The sequence below is a fragment of the Schistocerca gregaria genome, chromosome 6 (genome assembly GCF_023897955.1).
Source record: "Schistocerca gregaria isolate iqSchGreg1 chromosome 6, iqSchGreg1.2, whole genome shotgun sequence".
Lineage (NCBI taxonomy): Eukaryota > Metazoa > Arthropoda > Insecta > Orthoptera > Acrididae > Schistocerca > Schistocerca gregaria.
The window spans coordinates 480,333,916-480,353,018 of NC_064925.1; the positions used below are offsets into that span (position 1 = coordinate 480,333,916).

General features: G+C 39.0%; 1 protein-coding gene across 3 annotated transcripts in view; it reads left to right on the plus strand.

Annotated features, from left to right (window-relative positions):
* LOC126278245 (uncharacterized) overlaps positions 1–19,103 on the plus strand; it is a 230,757-nt gene that overhangs the window by 168,716 nt on the left and 42,938 nt on the right. For all 3 annotated transcript variants that reach the window (XM_049978230.1, XM_049978232.1, XM_049978231.1), the window contains exons 14-15: positions 10,254–10,504; positions 14,594–14,738. In XM_049978230.1, the coding sequence (XP_049834187.1) occupies positions 10,254–10,504; positions 14,594–14,738 (396 nt within the window). The remainder of the gene's footprint in view (positions 1–10,253; positions 10,505–14,593; positions 14,739–19,103) is intronic.

The following is a 19,103-nucleotide window of genomic DNA, read 5'->3' on the forward strand; positions in this document are numbered from 1 at the left end:
CAGAAAAGGTGAGACCTATAACAGAATTTCCTATTCCTAAAAGTATCAGAGATATGAGAAGCTTCCTCGGATTGTGTTCTTATTACCGTCATTTTATCAAAGACTTTTGTATCAAAGCCAGGCCACTCCAGGAGTTGTTAAAAGCTGATGATAAATTTATCTGGGTTGGTGCTCAACAAGATTCTTTCGATGTCCCGTGAAAAGCTCTGATGACTGATCCTGTACTTGGTCTGCATGATGAGAGAGCACCTACAGAACTACACACAGATGCCAGCAGGTATGGGATCGGTGCTGTTCTGGTGCAAATTTCGAATGGAAAAGATATGGTTATAGCCTGTGCTTCTAGGACACTTACAAAAGCCGAAAGGAACTACTTGACTCCAGAAAGAGAATGTCTTCCTGTGATCTGGGCCATGTGCAAATTTCAAAAGTATGTCTACGGAAGGCCATTCACAGTTGTTACAGACAATCATTCACTTTGTTGGTTGACAGGTTTTAAGGATCCAACAGGATGAATCGCCAGGTGGGCACTACATCTTCAAGAGTATGACATTACCATAGTGTACAAAAGTGGAAGAAAACACCAAGATGACGACTGTCTCTCAAGAAACCATGTGCAAGACCTTCAAGACTTTGATGAAGATAGTGACTGTCTCGCTGCACTCCAGGATCCCTCTGCTGAGCAGAAGAAGAACGCCAACATATCTCAAATTATGCTTGCCTTAAATCGGTCAGAGAATGTGAAAGGACAATTTAAGGTAGTTAATGGATTACTTTGCAAGGAAAACTTTGATCCGTTTGGAAAGAGGTGGCTACCAGTGATTCCTAAACACTTGCGCTTAGATGTTCTAAAGAAATTCCATGAGACACCTGAGACCAGACATTTAGGATTTATTAAGACATACGATAGAACCCGCACGAGACTTTTCTGGCCAGGTTTATTTAGAAGTATCTATCACTATGGGTTGCACTGTCGAGAGTGCCAGAGGAGAAAGGCAGTTCCTCAGAAACCTCCTGGCCGACTTTACCAATTCCACTAGCTGAAACGTCTTTCCAGTGTGTTGGGATTGAACTCCTCAGACAGTTTCATACATCTGCTAGTGGCAATAGATGGATTATTTTTTGCACTGATTATCTGACACACTATGCCATTACAAAAGCCGTGAAAACAGCTGAAGCATCCGAGGTAGCCAAATTCATCATGGAAGACATTGTAATAAAACATGGTGCTCCAATGTTGTTAATTCTAGATCGAGGGAAAGTTTTTCAATCGAATATTGTGACAGACATAAACCATTGGTGCAATATTACTCATCACATGATGACTGCCTACAATCCGGAAACTAATGGGCTTACTGAACACTTTAATAAGACCTTGGCCGCCATGCTATCAGTGTTCGTCAGTGTTGAGTGGAGCAACTGGGATGAGGTGCTATCTTTCGTGATGTTTGCCTACAACACTGCCAAACAAGACATCACAGGATTAATGCCATTTTTCCTGGTGCATGGGTGGGAGGTGACTAAGACTTTGGACACTGTGTTTCTGTTACATCCTGATGACGTGGATGACGACTATGTCAGCCAGGTATTAACCAGAGCTGAGGAATCTTGGCAGTTCGCTCAACTCTGCACGCTGCACGCTGCAGGCTCAAGAAAACGATCACCAAAGGTATGACGCAAGCCACCTCACTGTTGTCTACCAGCCTGGCAACCTCATTTGGATCATCACTCCTGTTCGGAATGTTGGTCTCTCTGAGAAGCTCCTCAGGCACTACTTTGGACCTTATAAGGTTGTAAGACAGTTGTCTGTTATTACTTATGAAGTTGAAGATTTCGACCCTGACACAAGACGACAAAAGATCAGAGATATGGCCCATCCTTCGAATGAAGCCCTACAAGGATCCTGCAACCCAGGGTAAATTCGAAGCTCCAGTGACAGGCGACAAGCAGATACGTGACGAAGAGCGTAGCAGCAAAAGAAGTTCTAAGATGATCATCGCCAGGGTGAGAATCAGTCATTGGGAGTCAGAATATGCAGGACCAATGACTCATTCCCGGACTAGGATGACGTAACACTGAGACGCTTTTCTCGTAAGGAGGGAGCAGTGTCGTAAAAGAAGCTGAGTAGCACCGTGTTGTAGTGGTTATGATACTGAACTGTTGCATGGAGAGTCGTGAGTTCAAAACTCAACTGGACTATACAATTTTAATTTCTATATTCGGTTCGAGTACATTCTAGAAGTATCCACAAATGTCAAGAATCATTGTACTGGAATGCTCTGTAGCTTTATATATACTGTATGTGTTCTGGCTGGAGGCAGTTCACTCCGTGCTCTTGTATGTGCAAGTGCTAAATAACCTTCGTTAAGTGAAGTTAGTGTTCATCATTCATCTAATTACACCTTCTTCTACATGAAAGTATTATATTAACAAGGAAAGTTCTTTAAAAATTAGCTGCACTTTCGTGTTGCTGCCATGCTGCATACTTGCAGTGCTATTGTCAATACAGGTACATAAATAAAGTATTAAGAGTCAGAAATGACATTCTCTGTGCCAGCAATATACCTCCAGTCCAGAAAGTACCAAGACTAACTTTACTTATGACATTTATATGCCAGGAGTACAATAACTGTGGCGGCAGCTCGAACTAATAACTCTAAACTGCAGATGTGATTCAACCAGTCAGTAGCAAGCAGACAGTGTCTTGGACATACAACAGCAGCATGTCAACATCTTGGGGCCTCAAATCACAGTGAATGACATCTGTAAATCAAATGTTCAAGACATTCTCCAGAATGTTTTGAAGAAGAGAAAAGTCCATGCAAAGTTTTTCCCACAGACCTCGACACCCAAACAAAAATGACAACATGTGGACACCTGACACTATTTCATGGATATGCAAAATGCAGACTATTCTTTTCAGGGTAAAAACCCTTTTACTTATTAGTAAAGGAAGTCCCTGTTGATTTGGAGGACACCCAGTGTGAAATGCCTGTCAGATGAATGTGAAGGTTATGAAACAGGGACTCCAACACACAACCCTTTTCCTGTATAAAAACCATTGAACATTCCTTCCAAAGCACACACATGCAACATTATATAACAGTCAAAATCTCTGCTAGACGGGAAGCAGAACATAATCTTGTGCACCAGGGAAATTGGCTGTTAGAATTATATGATATGTTCATGCAATCATATGGACTGGAAAGAAAGAGGAGCCCAAATTGTTGTTTGTCAGTATTCTGTGCCCTATTTGTACTGTTACTGAAGATGATCTGCCTTCAACAGCTATGGGTGAGTTCTGGGTGAACTTCACACAAATGGTGTATTTTGAATATATTGAGAACATCATCATAAGTGAATAACCCTTCGTTAGATAATATCACAATGTTTATGAAATAATCACGAGCTTCCTATCATGTTTGGAAGCCTTCAAAATGATAGGAGTGGAAGCCTGTGGAAATTAATGGCTGTGGAAAGTCCAGTCTAGCACTAGCATCTGAAAGGGGGTAGCATCCTTCAGTAGTTGCTGGAACAATAATGTGGTTGACTGACTGACCTTGCATTATAACATCAACCAGTGTGGCTGGAAACAAGGGAATGTACAGCCATTATATTTCCTAAATACAAGCATCTCTACTGTGTAGTTTGATGATGGTTGCATGCTCCTGTGTAAAATATTCTGCAGATGGAGAAGCCCTCAGTCATCTCCAGATGAGGACTGCTCAGGAGCACATTGTCATCTGAAAAACAATTATGGCCTTGTATAGGTCAGAGGAGGGAATAAATAATGTAGGTAAGCTGTAAAAACTCCAAAGAGAACTGGATAAGTTGAAGCTATATATAGTGGGAATTGGTGATTTGTGGCAGTAGGAAACACCAGATTTATGGTCATGTGTATACATGGTTGTCAATGCAGAATCGTATCAGGGTTAATGCAAGGACTAATAATGGGGAAGAAAAAAAAGAAATGCAGGTAAACTATGATGAACAGCATAGTGAAAGGATAAAAGCAGTCAAGATGGACAAAACTAATGACCTGCCACAATTGTAAAAATCCATGAGAGAGTGTATTGAACCGGGGACCTAGAAACGATGGAGAGACTTCATCCCTGCCGTAGCCCTCAGTGGTTAACAACCCCACAATATGCTATAGCAGTCCACTCACCCCACCACTGCGTGTTTGCATGGTAGAGTAATGATGGGGTGTAAACGTACATGGAGACAGTGTTTGCACAACAATTGCCAGGCGGATTCGTGCCAGGGGCCGATATGCCTTCCTGCTGGGGAAGCAGCGCGTTAGACTGCACGGCTTGCTGGGCGGGCTACATGGGGGTACTTGCTACACAGTTAATGAAGAGACTGACAACAAGTACGATGAGATAAAATAAACAATTCAGCAATTTTAGGGAAATGAAAATTTAATTGTGATGGGGGACTGGAGTTTGATAGCAAAAAAGGAAGAGAATGAGAAATAGTAGAACAACGTGGTCTGGTCAAAAGGATTGAAAGATGAAGCCATCTGGTAGAACTTTGCACAGAACACAATTTGGTACTGCAAACACTTTGTTTAAGAATAATAAAGGAGACTGTATTTGTGGAAGAGACCTGAAAACACTATAAAATTTGACATAGATTACGTAGGGGTGAGAGAGAGAATTAGAAACCAGGTGTTAATCTGCAAAACATTTCCATGTGCCAATACGGATACTGGCAATAATTAATTAATTATGAATGGACTGCAGATTTTTAGATTGTAAAAAGTGCATTCTAGGCACTCAAATAGGCTCTTTCAGTGAATCATTTAGGCTATATGAAACCTACTGTAGGCCCTATCAAGTATTATAGAGAAAAACTAAACATGTGTAAGATACATGGTATTGATGTAAGAACATATCAATTTTCATTGATAATGTGCATATGGCTTATTCAGCCGGCTGATGGAAGTCCTTTTAATTTGATACCACTTTGGCAACTTGCTGGTCAATAATGATGATAAAAATGACACACACACACACACACACACACACACACACACACACACACACACACAGGGGACTTAGATTTTCTGCTGAGTATGTCTGCTGCAGTGTCTAAGTCCTTCAGACCAGTGTTTTATGCAAAATCTTTTGCATTTTTACCCATACTTTTTTTCCCATTTCACCAAGTGCTTAATTAATTTTATTTTTTAGCTTCTTCCAGTAAAGATGTGTTTTCATAGCTAGGTCTCACTTAGCCTTCTAATTCACAAATAATTCTTGTTGTAAACGTTTAGGTGGCTCTAATATAAGTCAAGTCCAATTGGACTGAGTAATTGTTTTGCTGAAGTTACAGTGGCAGCAACCTCTAGTAGATTTTAAATTACCTTCTGGACTGCTGTGAGATGCTTACTATAGCATTCCACCGCTGCTAACCATGTGCCCCAGGGGGTAACAGCACATTCAGGTGGCAAGGGGACACCTTGAAGTTGTTCTTTGAATGCCTATATCTTTGATGGCACATTGACAGAACCTTTTTTTATTGTGGAGAGTAATTTATTTCTGTCAGGGAATTCAAGTATTACTTGCTCTGCTATATGGTTGATCCCATGTGCTACACAAGCTACATGCAGTATTAAAAGGTAGAAAGCTTGAAGCAATGGGAATGCTGCACCATATATGCAGCAGCACCTGTGAATGCCAGAAGCACCTCATTTTTGTCCACACCATTTGGATACAGCAGCTTCAACCCATTGTAGACAAAATTTGCAGTTGTTTGCTGGTTAGTCTGTGGGAGTTGTTTTGAACAAATCAAATTAGCTCTGGAGAGCATATCTGGATCCAACTTACCAACAATCAAATTTGGAATGTGTGGGCCAAGACTGTAACTAGTTTCATCAATAGAAATCCATATGCAAGACTCACCAATATCTTATTGGATTCTGTGTGATGTGTTATGCAATTTTGACTCAGTAGGAACAGACTGATGGCAGTAGTTCTCAAGAAAACCTTTGAAAATAGAATTTTCTAGTTTTCGAAATGAGAGTTTGCTGCCACAATAGCAATTGGTTCTTTTTGGTGGATTCCTCAGATGCCTTTGTTAAAAGCATTTGCTTCAATTTTGATATCCATTCTACATTTCCCTTATGTAATGTTCTACATTTCCCTTGTATAATGCTCCTTCTGCATGCTGAGTTAAGTGGGACTTTTTATCACTTGAAACAAGATGCTACATAGAAGTGTGTATAAAAAGTATTTGGTGCTGTTAAGGGATAGTGATACATAATTTTACCAAAAAAATAAAAAATAAAAAATACAATTTGGCAATTTTAGTTTTCCAACTATCCTATCGCTGAATAGATATCTGTTACAACTCAAAACTATAAAAAAATCAGAACTTGGTGTATCATTTTAAAAACATTTATTCTTTGTCCTGTAGGTATATTTTCACATTGCTTGCTTTCTCTTTATATGAAAATTGATCTCAGCAACTTAAAAAATTACAATAAAAGTGAACAGTTGCCTCTTAGTGTAATTTTAAACAGCATTTACAAAATATCTTGCTTCAAAAACACTCTGGTGTCAACAGAGGTATGAGGAAATTTGCAGCTCCAAAACGGCACTAAAAACTAAGTAGCACAAAAACATAACCACTGACCTCTTGGTTACATACTTGGCACAATATAATTTTTCCATCTGTCATATCTTGCAGAAAATCTAGCAGTCACAGTCTTATATGACTAGACTTTGAACTAGCTGCTTTTGGCATTTTCTTCCATTGAACTATTCGTATGCTGAAATTAGAATAGATTTTGAACAATGAACACATTGCACTTTATATTATATGTCCATTGGTACACTTTGTACTGGTTTAATTTGGTGGGTGTATAACAAAAATTTGACAATTGCCTCCATGTATAACCAAGGGGAGAATGAGGATTTTTCCTTTAGTGGCTCAGGAGCTTTTCAGTCTCTCCTTGTGTATGTATCCCCCCCCCCCCTCAAATCCGATGTCAGTTCAATGCCTACAATTATCTATAATTGTGGAAATAGACAGTTGGGCAGGATTCTGTGAGCTACAAATTATTATTATTATTATTATTATTATTATTATTATCATTATTATCATTATTTTACTTTTTCCTTTAAATATTGCCTTTGGTCCTCCCACCTTCAATTCTTGTAAGCAATTCTGATAATTTGAAAATACAAAAAAAAGTGTTACATTAAAGAAATAGGTATCTTTTAGGATTTTAAAACTAGAATAGGCAAAAACAGTTGTTAATGTTGAAGTAGGCTGTTTTTGTTGCTGTAAAATTACCAGTTTTGAGTTCAGTTGGTCATGAAATTCGTAAGTATAAATTTATTTTTATATTGTCAAAAAATATTTTTTTTTAGATATTAATTTTCGTTAATGAACAGAGAAAATATAAAAATGCAGGAAATGAAAGGGGCAGAATGGAATTAGATGACAAAAAATGAAATTGACAGTAAGTACCAAGTAACAAAGTTGGAATAGCTAAAGGATAAATGCAAAGTTGCAGAAGCATGTATGACTATAAGAAAAATAGATGCTGTATGTAGGAAAATTAGAATTAAAGAAAACTTTGGAAATTAGAGAACTTGCTGCATGAACATGAAGAGCTCAGGTGGTAAGCCATTATTAAGAAAAATCTGAAAGGTGGAGCTAGATATAGGAGGACAGCATAAGGCAAAGAAACCCTAAGTCAGTAAAGCAGAAAGGCAAAAGGAAGATGAGATGAGAAGGTGATGCTGTGAGAAGAATATGTCAGAGCACTGCAAGACCTAAGGTGAAACAAAGCACCTAGAATAAATGTCATCCCATCAGAATTATTGAGATCCTTTGGAGAACCAGCCAAAACTAAACTCTCAAGGCTTTAAGAAGAATGTAATAATAACAGTACAAAGGAATACAGGTACTGTCAGATCTAATTGTTACTGAACTAATTTGTCGCTGCAAACACTGGTATTATTTGTAAGATATTAAAAAAAATTGACAATCTTGACTGGAATACACGCCTTGAAATTGAAAAGTGACAAAGGATAAAAGACAGGTAGCAAAAGGTTATCTACAACTTGTAAAGAACCCAAGTCTCAGTTATAAGAGCCAAAGCACACGAAAAGAAAGTAATAATAGAGGAGTGAAGCAGGGCAATAGCCCATTCCCATCTTTATTCAGGCTGTAAATAGAGAAAAAAGTAAAGAAAACCAAAAAGAAATAAATGGTCTACCCATCTAATCTTCGGCATTCTTCTATAGCATCACATTGTAATAGCTTCCATTTTATTTACCAAACTGCATATTGTCCATGTTTCACTCTTGTACAAGGCTACACTCTGGACAAATATCTCCAGAAAAGACTGCCTAGCACTTAAATTTATGTTTGATGTTAACAAATTTCTCCTCTTCAGAAACAATTTTCTAGCCATCCCCGGTCTCATTTTACATTCTCTCTATTTCGGCCACCATAAGTTATTTTACTATTCAAATAACAAAACACATCTGCTACTGTTAGTGCCACATTTCCTAATTAAATTCACTCAGCACCTCCTGATTTAATTAAATTGCGTAATATTACCCTTGTTTGGATTTTGTTGGTGTTCATCTCTTATGCTCCTTTCAAGACACTGTCCATTCCATTCAATTGCCCTTCCAAGTCCTTGGTACCTCTGATTGAATGATAAGTCATCGGCAGACCTCGAAGTTTTTATTTGTTTTTCCAGGATTTTCAGTTCCTTCTCCAAATTCTTCTTTGGTTTCCTGTACACAACCATGTCTCACTCCCTTCTCAACCATTGCCTCTCTTTCATGTCCCTCAACTCGTATAACTGCCATCTAGTTTCTGTACAAGTTATAAAATAACCTTTTGCTCCCTGTATTTTACCCCAGATACCTTCATCATTTCAAAGATAGTATTCCAGTCAACATAGTCAAAAGTTTTCTCTAAGTCTACAAATCCTACAAATGTAAGTTTGGTCTTTTTTAATCTATCTTCTAAGGTAAGTTGTAGTGTCAGTATTGCCCTGCACATTTTTAGAAACTGATTTTCCCTGAGTCCGCCTTCTACCAGTTTTGCCATTCTTATAAAAGTAATATATGTCTTTCTTCTGCAACCATTACTTATTAAACTGATAGTTTGGTAGTGTTCACACCTGTCAGGACCTGTCATTCATGAAAGTTTCAGTTTCCAAGTATACTTTTTACCTAGAGGCAACTGCCAAAATTTTTCCCAGATATTTATTGATAATTCAGGGCTTTGATATCTGCCCCCCCCCCCCCCCTCCCCGATTTCTCTCTCTCTCTCTCTCTCTCTCTCTCTCTCTCTCTCTCTCTCTGTGTGTGTGTGTGTGTGTGTGTGTGTGTGTGTGTGTGTGTGTTTTCATGTTCTGAACATCACTGTTCAGGTGTCATTTGGAGGTGGACTGTGTGCAAGTTTTAGTGGTCGCAATTACTTATCTGTATTAACTGTTTGACTGGACTGTGTCGCTCTATCTTGAGGCAGCAGATTCTGTTGTCAAAGATCCCAACTCTAAGCCAGCTGGAAATCTCAAACACTAGTCACTAAAAAATAAATTCACATGCTACTTCTTTATTGTGTGTGTATTTCATCTCCGTTATATACATCACATGTTAGATTTTACTACAGTATATGACTTTAACAAATCTCACAATACAAATTAGCCTTTCTCATTTAGCTCTGTATGTATTGTGTGAGTTTCACTTGATAAATGACAACATGACAATTGTCTTGCCCAATGAGGTTTAGTATTTTACAGCATATCTCCAAGATGGGATAGCGTTTCCACTGAACAACTGCCCTGACCATCAGGTGTCTCCATGCACAGGAATACATGTGCCCATCACCCTTACCTTGCAGATACAATGCATTGACTTTTGCTCATGATATGTGCAAAAGAAACAACCAGAATGAACACTTACTTACTAAAATAACAAAATCCTTGTTCAAGGTCACAACTGTCCTTCGTCATTTAGATAGACAGAGGGAATAACATCACTTTCTCCAAAGTGGTACACCCCCCCCCCCTCCCTCCCTCCCTCCCTCCCTCCCACTCTCTCTCTCTCTCTCTCTCTCTCTCTCTCTCTCTCTCTCTCTCTCTCTCTCTGTGTGTGTGTGTGTGTGTGTGTGTGTGTGTGTGTGTGTGTGTGTGTGTGTGTGTGTGTGTGTGTGTAAAACCTTTGTTTGTTGTTACGTTTCAATGAAGTTGGAAGCAGTCTACAGTCTCTATTTTCCAGGTGGGACCAAAGTTCAGCTGGTTACTGAGAACTGTTGGCTGACAAATTCTTCCGATCCGAAAAGCAAAATACAGAAGTTTCTTCTTCGTAATGCATGCCCTGTTGACTCATCAGTCAGCTTACTGCAGCAGCATGGAAGCTTCAGTTTTAAAACAAGCCCTGAATATGTAGAAGTGGGTGTTGTGTATATGCACTGTCGTATTGGTATGTGCACCTATTTGGAGTCCCTTACCAAAGGAAACTTGGCATTGGTGAGTGTATGAGCATATTTTGTAATATGCATAGTTGAACTGTACATTGTTTACTATCAACTTAGAGAAATAAATCAATTTCAGAGTGTTAATAATGATCAAATGCTTTTTTCATGTGTTACTAAACTATTTATGCATTATTTGATGTTACATTGATGAAAGAGCTGTGTTATTTAGCTGTTATAGATCTGCTAAGTCATTTCTGATTTCTCCATAACCAAGATAATTTCTTTCTTTCATTTGAATAACAATGTATCATTTTAAAAATAATAGCAAGCAATGAAAAGCAGCTGTTGAATAAATAACAAAAATGAAGGAACAGGCAAGTTGGACTAAATTGCAATAGTGTTTTAAATTATATTGGCAAAAAGACTATTGACTGTAGAATTTATGTTTGAAGCCAGTGATAAGATGTACATTGCATGCTGGAGAAAAACCTTCACTAATCATAGTCATGGGAAACAGCTAATTGTATGGACTGTTTGGTGACAGATAGTCTTTATTTCACAAGTGGGGTGGGTAGCATGAAGTGAAGTGTAGTCATATGTCTTGATTAACATCTCTAAGAAATAAAGTTATATGACTGATTTTTTGTTTGTTTCCAGGTACATGTCTGCATCCCTGGTAAGCATTGAAATCCCTGTGCCACAGTACTGTAGTATGCTGACAGGAGAATTGGAGTAAAGCGTTGCCCGCAGCCCGTCGATAAAGTGGAGACGGGCTGTGGCATTTTGTCTTTTCGTGTCTCCTCTGGCAGCTTGCCGTACTGCTGTGGCACAGGGATTTCATTGTGTACAGAAATGTACCAGAAAATAAACAAAATATCAATTGTGTAACTTTATTTCTTAGAGATGTTAATTAAAGTTTAGTGTCCATTCCATAAACTATCAGTCACTACTGAGAAATAGTTTTTATTCAAAGAGAGACATGTTGATTGCACACAGGTACTCTAAAGAGATGATAGAGTACTTATGGAGAGAGTTTTTGTGTTACCAGTGAGGAAAATGAATAATGGAAAACACTATTAGAGTTTGCCAAAGTTAAGAGCTGACAAGATTATATAGGTACAGATATTACAAACATTGAAGTATGAGAAACACTACTTAGTATGAAAGTGTAGTTAGTTGTCAGAATATAAGTTTCAGTTAATAGTTATTCCACAACATATCAATAAGCATTGGGCAAATTTGTTCACTCATCAGCAGTGAGATATATAAGTTGTGATGTTGATTAGAGTTAAGTGTTACATATTTGTATAAGTGACATTTATCCAGCCATTTTACAGCTGCTCCATAAATATAGAAAAGGTGCACTTAAGGCAAGTGTTGTATCTTATTGGGGTGGTGCATAAGTTCATAGTATTTTTCCATAAGTTTAATAAACATAACACAGGAGGCAGTGAGACTAGTGTCAAGTGAGCAGTTGCACTGGAGAGACGGGCAAGAATGGTGGTCGAGTGACTTGTAAACGGTAAATTCACTGGAGTATGACAAATGAGCATGTGCCCCTGATCGTCGTGGGGTTGACCCTCATCGATACCGATTCGCGAGTGATATGAAACCAAAAGTGATCAGTGCCGAATTACATGTTTTGCATCAACTTCATTGGCCAGCAACAACCATGGATTGCAGTGAGGATTGTTGTGAATGTTAACTATCATCATTGCGTGTGACGAAGTACTTAAATTCAGCAACCAATAAAAGATATAACCATAATTAGATGTGTAAGGCGAAGGTAGCAACTGCCTCAGAATTTGTGTATTAGTAGAAAATACATATCAGTTTGTACATCGCAACCCTTATGGTCTTTAATAATAGACAAACTTTCAATCATTAACTATTCTTTCTTTGAACAGGTGCACTCAGTTGAAATACCCATGAAACCACAGCACAAAAACCAATAACCTTTCATCCATTAAGTACACGGTCATATAATTATAATAATTAATTGTTTGGCATCTTTGGTAATCACACAAAACCCAGTAAAGGACAAAACGGGGGTGTTTCATTTTCCTTCTTTGATGTTCTCATCTGCCAAAAACCCAATGGGTGTCTCAGCCTCAGTCAAAGTGTGTACAAGAAACCCAGTTACGTGATTCAATATCTAAGAGCTCTTAACCAATACCCCCACCATAAGATCCAGCTGTGGACTGTTCTAAGGAGCTTGATTCATGAAGCAGAAACTGCCTCTGATTCCAGAAATAAGCCACAGGAAGTGAACAATCTACGAGTCTTCTGTGGGAATTTTGACAATAACTGACAAATATATCAAGCAATTTCACGATGTATCTGCAAGTGAAACATTGGCACACAGAGAAGTAAAAAACTAGTATTTTTTGCCATTCAGTGGTTAAGCAACAGGGAATATTAAAGGTTTCAGAATAGACAGAACATCAAGTGAGTCTTTAGGCCTACAGACAAATTATGCAAAGTCATGTGGCCTGTGAAAGATATTATAGACCTCAGAGTTCCTGTCATTTACAAAATACAGTGTGAGTGTGCCCAGTGTTACATCAAGCAGACTGTGCGCAAGATAAAACGACACCAGGCTGAACGTGAGAGGAGTCTGCAACTGTGCTGTTCAGAGAAATCAGTAAAAGCTGAATGTGCTTCAGAAAATGGGCAAAAAATTACATTTGATGATCGTCAAGATGTCTAAATGTTTTTGGGATAGTGTTAAAAAAGAAGCTATAGAGATCAAAAAATCTAAAGATGTACTGAACTAAGGCATAAATGAAAATAACCAATTTTTTAAGTATAATATAATTGGATGGATAAAAACATATACTCACCAAGTGGCAGCAGAAGAAAACACATATAAAGATATTGAAATTTGCATGATTTCAGGGCCAGTGGCTTCTTCTTCTGGTGGGTGGGTTGAAGGGAAAGAAGAGGGGTGAAGGAAAAGGACTGGTGAGATTTAGGAAATGAAGAAAAGTTGCCCAGAACCCCAGTTCAGGTGAGACTTACTGGATACAATGAGAAGGGGATTGTTGGGGAATGCACCAGATGAGATTTGAAAACCCAAGAGCTGAAAGATGGAAGGTAGGGTGCTAGACAAGACAGAGATTACTAACAAAATGAGTTAATAAGAGTGGAAAGCTAAGTGCATTGTACGTGGTAGAGGTTGGGGGGGAGGGGGGGAATAAATGTGTCAAAAAATAAAAGATATACAAAACCAAAAGGGGGTGAAGAAAGGAATAGTTACTGAGAAGAAATTCTGAAACCGAAGACATTAACATAAATTAAGGCCAGGTGTGTGGTGAGAACAAAGAACATAGTGTAGCACCAGCTCTCCCTTCCCTCAGAACTTTGCAGGCAGGAACTGGCATTACAACAATATTTTCTCACTAATCTCTGCCTTGAATATTACCATGTGTTCCACCTTTAAGCACTCAGGTTTTCAAATCTCGTCTGGTACAGCCCCAACAATCAGACTTTCCTTCTCATCCCCTCCAGTTATGTCCCCCCTGACTGAGGGTTCTGGATAACTTTTCCAAACTTTCTCCACTTGTCAGTCATTTTCCTTTACCGCTCTTCATTTACCTTCAATCCTTCCACCAGAAGAAGGAGCCAATGGCTCCCAAAGTTTGCAAATTCCAATACCTTTGTACATTTTTTCTCCAGCTGCCCCTTTGTGAGTAGATTTTTTTATCTATCCAGTTACACTATATTTTCCGAATAATGACAGTCATTTGCAGTTGAGTATGTAATGAAACTTGATGATCATGGGTTTAAAGTAGACATTACAGATGCAGGATGAGAACATTGAATAAAATGGCATTGGGCTGAGGACCAGTGATGTCACAGCTGGCACAGTGGATGTACAGGGATGAGGCCAGCAACCGTACAGAAGTCAGTTACCATTTGACAATGATTGAGGAATACTTGGTCAAAATGTTCTTCATTAACATAGTAAATGCTTTCACTTGAAATTTTGCATAAGCTTTGTAGTATAGTGGACTACTGTTGTTGTTATGCAGATGCTCAGAATAATAGGTATACATTAATAATTAAAGTGTATCTTCCCTTTATTGGAAACAACTTTCAGGTAAATTATACAACTCATCGTATTGACATGTCATTTCAGTGTGTCAACAGAACACAGCATTGCTCAAAGCCAAGGTCCCAGCCACTTGTGAATCAGACGACAGTGTCGACAGCTCAGCAGATAGTTACCCGTGGGCCACTGAAGTTTGTACCCAATTTTCTGACACATGTAAAGAGTATTGCAGGTATGGCAACATTGCACATAGATTATCACATATCTTGTAGATGCCTATTGCGAAATGAGTATTTGTTATTTTCATAGCTTCTCTTGTCTTTTTCAAATGTCACTGCTGCCTCTCCACTATTTGCCCTATCTTCACTGCCATCTTTCCACTATTTGCTCCATCTTTTAATTTTTCAGTTACTTCTCAGATTTGCCTCGCCCTTTCTTCCATTTTCAGTCTCTCTATTCAAATCTCAGATATATTGACCACCTTCCATCTATTTATGTTTTCAGTTCTCATTTGCTATTTATATTACATTGTTCGTTTCCTCAAATCCCATAATCGTCTATTTTCTTTGGTATTGGATATTCTTTTCAAATGTAGCTCCTGAGTAGTCTCATTTCTTCCAACCCTTGGTTCCCTGTTGATCAATGACCGAATGATTCCTTTTTATCTAAGGCTAGCATTTCTGCCAACTATTTTTGTCATCTACCTCTTGCTAGTAAAACCTTTTTAGTAGCATTATTAGATAATGATCTGTAACTAAAATGGCGGTGTAAGACATGTTTGTAGTTGTGTAATATGAAAGTGAAGCTCTTCACTAGCACAAATGAAAAGGGCACAGGTGACAAGTACCAGGTGATCAAAAAGTCAGTATAAATTCGAAAACTTAATAAACCATAGAATAATGTAGATAGAGAGGTAAAATTTGGGGGGGGGGGGGGGGGCACAAGGTATTGCTAGACGCGTGAAAGATCTCTTGCGCGCGTTGTTTGGTGATGATCGTGTGCTCAGCCGCCACTTTCGTCATGCTTGGTCTCCCAGGTCCACAGACCTCAGTCCGTGCAATTATTGCCTGAAGTAGTCACAAGTGTATTGTGATCGACCGACATCTCTAGGGATGCTGAAAGACAACATCCGACATCGATGCCTCAACATAACTCCGGACATGCTCAACAGTGCTGTTCACAATATTATTCCTTGACTACAGCTATTGTTGAGGAATGATGGTGGACATATTGAGCATTTCCTGTAAAGAACATCATCTTTGCTTTGTCTTACTTTGTTATGCTAATTATTGTTATTCTGATCAGATGAAGTGCCATCTGTCGGACATTTTTTGAACTTTTGTATTTTTTTGGTTCTAATAAAACCTCATGCCATTCCAAGCATGTGTGTCAATTTGTACCTCTCTATCTACATTTTCCATGATTTATTCAGTTTTTAAATTTATACTGGCTTTTTGATCACCTGGTATAATAAATGAAGCAGAGTGGGGAACAGAAATTTTAGCTGAAAACAGTTTTTTTTTTTTAATTGTCATCATTCTGTATACTGGTTTCAGGCTCTTTAAATTTTTGTGCACTGTTGATGCATCAACTGTGATGAATAATGAAAAGAAATTCAGTCATTTATCGAGCAAAGATATCAGACTGTAATGTGTGCTAAAATCAATTTTTTTTCAGTGAGTGGTTCTCTTAAAATGAAGTGATAAGTATTTCATAGCATCCGGAATGCCATGTCTCAGCACAGATAGCGGCATTTGGTGAGCAGCACATCCATAACAAAACAGTGCTCAGCACGGAATGCAGAGAGCACTACTAACTTGCCAAGTATATCCTAACAAACATCTACTTCTCCTTTGAAGGGAAGGTGTATAAACGGATCCGCAGTGCAGCCATGGGCACTTGCAGTGCAGCCTTCTATGCCAACCTGTTTTTGGGCAATCTAGATGATACCTTCCTAGCCTCCCAAAATCCTAAACTCCTAACTTGGTTCAGGTTCATTGATGATATCTTCTAGATCTGCACTAAGGTCCAAGAGACTTCAACATCTTCTCTCCCGTCCACTTCACTTAGTCCTCCTCCTTCATTCCTTCACAACCTCACCACCTTCTGTCCCATGTGCTTCAGCTGGTCCTCCTCAACCCAGCAGGCCACCTTCCTGGACATTGACATCCTCCTCTCTGATGGCTCCATCTACACCTCTGCCCACATTAAACCCACCAACTACCATTAAGTATGTGCATTTTGACAGCTGTCAGCCCTTTCAGGGACAGTATATTTGCAGGGACAGGAACTCCCCCACCCAGTATGCTGAAGGTCTTACCAAGGACTTCAGAGACAGGCACTATTCCCCAGACCTAGTTCGCAAAAAGATTTCCCGTGCCCTTTCCCCAGACAACCCAAATCCTCCAAATGTGCCCAGGAAGCTGCTGCAAAGGAGTGCCCTCTTTGTCACCTAATACCTACCCGGTCTGGAACAGGTCTCCTTTGGAGCTTTGATAACGTATCATCATATCCTGAAATAATGGATTCCTAACTGTAATCCTTCCCACCCCTCCTAAAGTGGTGTTCTGCCACTCACCCAACCTCCACAACATCCTAGTTCATTGCTACGCCACTCCCAGTCTGAACTGTTTGCTACAGGGATCATAGCCTTTTCAGAGACCTAGTGCAAGACCTGTCCAGGCCACCCACCCAGCACTTCCTATTCTCGTCCCGTCAGAGCCCAGGCTACCTGTCAAAGCAGCCATGTCATTTACCAACTCTGCTGCAATCACTGCATAGCTTTTTATATTTGTATTACTGCCAACCAACTGTCCACCAGGATGAATGGCCACTGCCAAACGGTGGCTGAGGGCAAAGTAGACCACTCTGTGGCACAACATGCAGCTGAACATGACTAGCGTGATTTCAATGGCTGCTTCACTACCTGGGACACCCGGATCGTCCCCTCCACCACCAGCTTTTCTGAACTGTACAGATGTCCTCACAACACATGATCCAGTCCCGAAATTACTCCAGTCTCAACATTTGTAACTTACTGTCCTCACACCCTCCACCCAACAGTTTCCACTTCCTCTGTCCTTTTACGCCCCTCCCCCCCTCCCCCCCCCCCCTCACCCTGCTCCTCCCTTTCCTACAATAGCCTGCTGCTATGCCTGTTGGCAGTCTAGTCCCTGCACTGTTTCACAGATAGTGTTCTTCTTTCCCCCCAGCTGCACTCTGCTATACCTGTCTTGTCCCCTCCAGACTGATACTTTGATGCTTCCGTTCTACATGACAGTTGCATTCCAGTCTGATCTGCAGTAGGTGGCAATCATATGTGTGTGTGTGTGTGTGTGTGTGTTTGTGTGTGTGTGTTTTCTATTCTGAAGAAGACTTTGGCCAAAACCCAAATGTGTAACAGTCTCTTCATTTTGCGTGTCTACCACAATTCAATGTGTCATCTTTATGGTGGGCAATATACCCATTTCCTTATACTTAACTGAAGTCACATTGTGTGTGTCTACTACAATTCAATGTGTCGTCTTTATGGTGGGCAATATACCCATTTCCTTATACTTAACTGAAGTCAAACATGGCCCATACTTCTAAGTTCAATTATTGTTAGAAAGAGTAGCAGAGGAAAACTTAGACATGTTATTTCATATCCCAACATTATTTGCTTCAAAATAGTCTATACATACATACATACATATATACATACATGTGAAGCAGCCAGCCTCAACCTGTGGGACATGCCTCCATAGGGGCTGCAATAACACTAGAGTGGAACACAGGCTTGTTGGAAAAAAGAATTAAAATGTTGATTAATTTTCTGAAAGGAAAGCAAAGCAAAATACTTTTTGACACAATGAAATACTACAATTTATGTTTACTCTGATGTAATGCACTTATACATAAAACTTCATCAGTACTGCACAAATCATTTAATAATCAACTTTTCAGAACTAAATTAAAAAACAACTTTAGTAATTAGTGGTGACTCACTTGAGTCTGCCTTGCAGAACAACAATTTGCAGAGGAGGTTTTAATATTAGAAATAGTCTTGAGTTTGTTTTTTATGTTAATTGAGATCTATATTTTGTCTTCAAAGCAGCTCATGCATAAAATACAGTTTTGCGAAGGTAGGATCTTCAAATGGTAATTGTATACAAAGTGTTTGTGTTTTCAGTGCATAAAACTCATCACCCATCTGTGTCCAAAATTCAAATACGATTTATTACTTGATTGTCTTCCAATTTCGTCACTTCCCATAAAGTCTATGAATGTTTCTTTTTTCACAGTTGAGATATCTTCGGGAGTAGTTTAAAATGGATTCATAACCTACTTGTAACTTGCTACCAATTTTTCATCATCAAGAAAATACGTTTTAATTTTTTTCCTACCACATTTAAATGATTTTTCAATGGCTACAAAAACAGTTTTCAATGGCAGACATTTTCAGATTTTTTTGATTTAAATTTCTGCTCCACAATTCTAATTTTCTACAAATTTGTGTGTTTGATACTTGGAGTTGATGATTCAGGGTATTTATTTCCTCAAATATGTTGACCAAGTAGCTCAGTTTCATCACAAATAAACTGTCTCAAAACTTCAT